The following is a 5,125-nucleotide window of genomic DNA, read 5'->3' on the forward strand; positions in this document are numbered from 1 at the left end:
ACTTTGGTCACAAATAAGTTGGAAAAGATTCAAAAGAACTTTCTGTGGGATACAGCGGATGGGACTAAGAAGTTTCACTTGGTGCAGTGGATAACTGTCACATCTCCAAAATGTAGAGGTCTCGGCATAAAAGACTTATCGGTTTTCAACAAAGCTTTGTTTGGGCAAATGGCTTTAAAGATTGAGGATGGAGGTGCAATCTTTTTGGAGAGAGGTTATAGTTGATAAATGTGGGCTAACAGAAGGGGGGGGGGGGGTGGAGAACTAGAGATGTCAATATGCCTTTTGGGTGCGGCTTGTGGAGGAATATTTTGAAGGGATGGGATGTTTTTAGTGCTAACATCTCATTTAAGGTAGGAGGGTTTAGTTTCTGGGGACAAAAGTGGTGTGGGGAGATATTAATGAAAGATGATTTTCAGATGTTACAGAATTTCATGTCAAAGAGACTTGACGGTTCGCCAAATTAGGGGGCCACGAGATGGAGAGGACTTTTGGGATTGGAGATTTAGAAAGGCTTTCAACGATTGGGAGGTAATCGAGCTTCAAAGGTTGTTGGCACTACTGCATAGGCAAGTTAATTCGATTGATAATCCTGACACTTTGTGGTAGGGTTTGGGGAGCAACAGTGTTTTCTCTGTTAAATCTTTTTATGAGAAACTTTTGATTAGGGAGGAGGTTGAGTTTCCGTGTAATGTTGTGTGGACTTGACAGGTGCTGAGGAAGGTGTGTTTTTTCTCTTGGTTAGCTATTAGAAGCGTGATTTTGAAGGCGGGAAATCTTAGAAAGCGGAAGGTTGTCTACATCAGTTGATGTTACATGTGCAAGAAGGTGGGTGAGGATGTCGATCATCTTCTTCTACATTGCGATTTTACCATGAGTTTATGGTGGGATATGTTTAGGTGGTTCAAAATTTCTTGGGTAATGTCGAAAACGGTAGAAAGATTTGATGTTTTGTTGGAGGAACGGGAGGAGGAGGAGAAGACGTAGGGCATGGAACGTGGTCCCTCTTGCGTTGATGTGGGTTGTTTGGAGAGAGAAATAGGAGAGCTTTTGAAGGGGTAGAGGCGAGTTTCGCTAAGCTTAGGAGTAGTCTCCGGTCACTTATTTTCTTTTGGTGCACCCATAAAGTTCCTTGTTGTATAGAAGAATGGGTGGAGTTTGTAGAGAATCATTTGTGGATTCTTGACTTTTTGGTATTACCCTTATTATACGGTCAGTTTTGGCCTTGTTATGAATGAAATACTTTTACTGATTTAAAAAAAAAAAAAAAGGATTAATTTAACTTTCTTGACTTGTATTTTCCCCATTTTCAGAAAAACTGTTCCGTAATCTTATTTTTCCCCATGTGGGAAGAACTGTTATGATGGCCTGTGTTGTGAGCAGACAAATAAGAAAGAGAAACGAAAGAAAGAGAAAGGAAGAAAAAGAAAAAGAAAATTGGATAAAGACAGAGAAAAATTAATTGCAAAGGAAATATTAAGAAAATTAGTTAAATAAGTATTTAGTTATATGCCACCTAATTAGAAAATGATATCTGTATAGTCTGAATCAGTTTTGTGCTTTATTTTCCTCTTCGGTTAAATTTTGAACCAAACCGCAACCAGTTCGCAGCTGCTCCCACTTCGGTTAAATTTCCGGGCTATCCATGAACAAAACCGACCTGATCCCACTCCATTAAATTTGCATCCCCCTCCTCTCTCTGTTTCAAGAAACTTCTTTGAAGAAGAGGTTCGTCCACTTCTATGCAGTTTTTACGTTATTTCTATCTTAATTTGTGCTTCGAATTTTCATCGTTATCTTTACTTATGTGCTTTTTAATATCTAAATTAAATACGGTAGTTGTTTCATAGGGTTTGTGATGTGTTAATTCTAAAGTTAGTAATCAATAAATGCGCTTCAGTACCAAATTAGATTGGTCGGTTACATGATTATATTACATTTGTTCAGTTCTGTTGTGTTCTACTGTTCATCTGATTCTAATACTTGGTATTTTGATAAATTAGGGTTTTGCTTTTTGAGAAGTAAAGGTTCTCTGTATTCCATTTAGTAAAAAATACTAGCAAAATTAGAAAGTTTATTGACAATTGCGGAACCTAATGGCAGATTAAAAACAATAGTTAAGCCTAACTAATTGATTTATGGTTGGTGGATGCTGAATGATTAATCCAATAAAGACATTATTTTGTTAATCAAAAATCACAATTAGGTCCGGTGTTAGAGGAGAATTTAAGATTTTGACCTGCTGTGAGAAAATTAAATCAGCTCGAGGTTGAGTTGGTCAAGACTGGCATTATGTGAACAATTCCACATTCTCATTGTTTGAAAGGGGAAAATAGCCTAATTCATGGAACTTTTGATGCCATGGATATGCACAATAATAGAAGTTGCCTATATGGAAGTGGAAGATCCAGATAGGCAATATACGTACATCATTTCTGATCTCTAACACTAGAAAAACCTTAAGAGAAGAATTATGAAGTTTTGCAACGAAACATGTTCAAAACTTCAAATGGAGTAGAATGGATATAGAGGATACAAAAAGCCGATGCCAACTAGCTTCGAACTAAGACGTAGTAGTACTTGTTGCATGAATGTGTACGAGGATTTGGTGTGTACACTCATGAATAATCAGACTTGACCATTTTAGGGATATGTGAATCATGTGATCCAGCTCTGTAGTCGTCCCGAGTGGTTCAGTTTAAGAAGTCCATTGGTAATAGGTGGGAGTTCACTTGAGTAAACATTAAGGGGAAAGAGTGAGGACTAGGAACGCTCTCAAAGCGTAGAAACCTTTAGTTGTAAGTTGACAAATGTGGATATTAATGTGATTTTCAGTTGTCAATGTTGATATCTTGTATTCTAGCTTTTATAATTTAGTTTTTTTTTTTTTTTTTTCACTTTCGTTTTTTTTTCTCAATTTAGCTTTTGAATCCGCCGATTTTAGTCGTTTACAAGAAAAAGAGGCAAAATTTGCAGATTCATTTTGGTCATGGGATATTCGAATGAGAGTACGTTGTTGAACATGTTTCCTTTTTTGATGTCCGTCGGACCCCTCCCCATTCCAAACAAAAGATAGAGACAGCTTTTAATGATTGTCCCTCAGATTAAAATGATATATGATTCATTTAATTATGTGCAGTGGTGTTCCTGAATATGAACTCATGGTCAGCTGTAATTGATTATTTTTTCTCTCTCTTCTCATTTCAGAGTTGCATGGTGCATTGAAGAAGAAGCCAGTCCAGCAATCCATCATCTCAACATGCCAAAAGATAAAAGGGTTAATGCCTTTTCCTTCAACCGGGCAAGGACATCTCCATACACTTGCAGCTCAAAGAAATCTGACCCCGAGTCACAGAAATCTTTGCCACCAGTCGGGAATGAAAGAGAGTGGGAAGAAGCTAGGTGTCCAATATGTATGGAGCATCCACACAATGCTGTCCTTTTACTTTGTTCTTCACGAGACAAGGGTTGTCAGCCTTATATGTGCGATACAAGTCATCGACATTCTAATTGTCTTGATCAATTTTACAAATCACAGGCATTATCAGGAGCAACTAGGTCTCATGTGCAGCAGCAACCTGAGCTTGCTTGCCCTCTTTGCCGGGGACATATCGAAGGATGGATTGTTGTAGAGGCTGCTCGTAATTTTATGAACTCCAAAACAAAGAGCTGTGCCTTGGAGACATGTAATTTCACTGGTAATTATGCCGAACTAAGAAAACATGCAAGGCGTGAACATCCCTCTGAAAGGCCTTGTGAGGCTGATCCTACGCGGCAGTCTGAGTGGACAAGATTGGAGCATCAAAGGAACTTTGAAGATGATTTCAGTGAGTATCAAGCACCATCTGATGATGACTCTTCTGGAGATGATTTCCTAACCGAGCTGTCTCTTGATGGTGGTCTATTTGACTCGGAGGCTGAGGAGGGATTGGATGAAGACATCAATATATCACTTGATTTCGAGCTTCAAACGGACTTTGAAGATGCTTTCAGTGAATCTGATGATGACTCTTCTGAAGATGACTTCCTAACAGAGCAGCCTCTTGATGGTGGTGTATTTGACTCAGAGGCTGAGGAGGGGTTGGATGAAGACATCAATATATCACTGGATTTCGAATTTGAGCTCTCGTTCTCTTTCCCGAGTGAGTTCCCATCGATGCCTTGGGCACGGGATAGGTCTCCAAGCTATGCTCGTGGGGGAAACACCTATCTATCAGAGAGTGGGGCTAGATCACAAAACAGGAGATCCAGAAGATCGGCATCAAGTTCTGATAACCACGAACGAAGGCCAACAGCTACAAGAAGCACAAATTTGTCGTCAAGGCGCACGCCTAATACACAAAGTTCATCTAGGGAACGGAGACGGAACAGATGAATTTAACATTTGGTTGTAATTGTAGAGTTTAGCTCATGCCTTTTAGTTATTCATCTCATCTCTCGCACTCCTATTACGGACTGTTAGTTTTTGTTTCGTGTCTTTCATTCTTTTCCTCTTAAAATTCATAGTCCAACTTCGGTATAGATACTAAGCTTTGTTCTTCATATAGAAGGCTCTGCCGATACTAACCTTAGTATCTGCTTTTCCAGTATTGGGCACTGTCCAAGTGACACTTTTGTTGCATTTTATGACAGTTTTTACTGAACGTTTGATTTTAAATGTTGATTTGAGTTACAATCCTATTAATTATAGCAGAATAGAAAATATTAAAATAATGGCTATATATTTATTTTGATGGGAAATACATCAGATCGAAGTGTGAAACTTGGATAGTTGATTGAATTTGATTCTTGAAAGTTGTATAAGGTTACGAAAATGAAATGGCGTTTGACCATTCTATAATTTTCTAAAATAGAAAGATTGTCATGTAAACTAGAATGAATGGAGGAATAACAATAAAATAAAATGGGAGACAGGCAGTATCTGCTTATTGTATTTTGGTGGTGAATGGAGTTATCACTATGGTGCTTGCGCGATGTTCGCCTATAAAGCATAGTTATCAATGTCCTTCGTGCGAGTTCGGATACTAGAGGCTTTTGTTTGGGTACCGTTTCAACTTTGAGCCTTCGTTTTCACTACTATTTTGACTTTCACCACAACAAATAGCCCTATAAAGATATTTGTTAC

General features: G+C 38.4%; 1 protein-coding gene across 2 annotated transcripts; it reads left to right on the top strand.

Annotated features, from left to right (window-relative positions):
• The first annotated feature begins 1,344 nt into the window (after nucleotides 1–1,344).
• LOC132603657 (uncharacterized) lies at nucleotides 1,345–4,678 on the top strand. 2 transcript variants are annotated; one of them, XM_060316798.1, is made up of 2 exons: nucleotides 1,345–1,728; nucleotides 3,208–4,678. In XM_060316798.1, the coding sequence occupies exon 2, from the start codon at nucleotides 3,260–3,262 to the stop codon at nucleotides 4,373–4,375; it is 1,116 nt and encodes a 371-aa protein (XP_060172781.1). In that variant the 5' UTR covers nucleotides 1,345–1,728; nucleotides 3,208–3,259; the 3' UTR covers nucleotides 4,376–4,678. The 2 variants fall into 2 exon arrangements, with proteins under 2 accessions (XP_060172781.1, XP_060172782.1); XM_060316799.1 differs by lacking the exon at nucleotides 1,345–1,728 and having other exon boundaries at nucleotides 3,280–3,413; nucleotides 3,539–4,678.
• Nucleotides 4,679–5,125: the final 447 nt, after the last annotated feature.

The sequence above is a fragment of the Lycium barbarum genome, chromosome 7 (assembly GCF_019175385.1).
Source record: "Lycium barbarum isolate Lr01 chromosome 7, ASM1917538v2, whole genome shotgun sequence".
NCBI classification, from domain to species: domain Eukaryota; kingdom Viridiplantae; phylum Streptophyta; class Magnoliopsida; order Solanales; family Solanaceae; genus Lycium; species Lycium barbarum.

What these genes read in the sequence shown, in the direction of transcription:
- LOC132603657 (XM_060316798.1), top strand. Translation starts at nt 3,260, where the DNA reads ATGCCAAAAGATAAAAGGGTTAATGCCTTTTCCTTCAACCGGGCAAGG.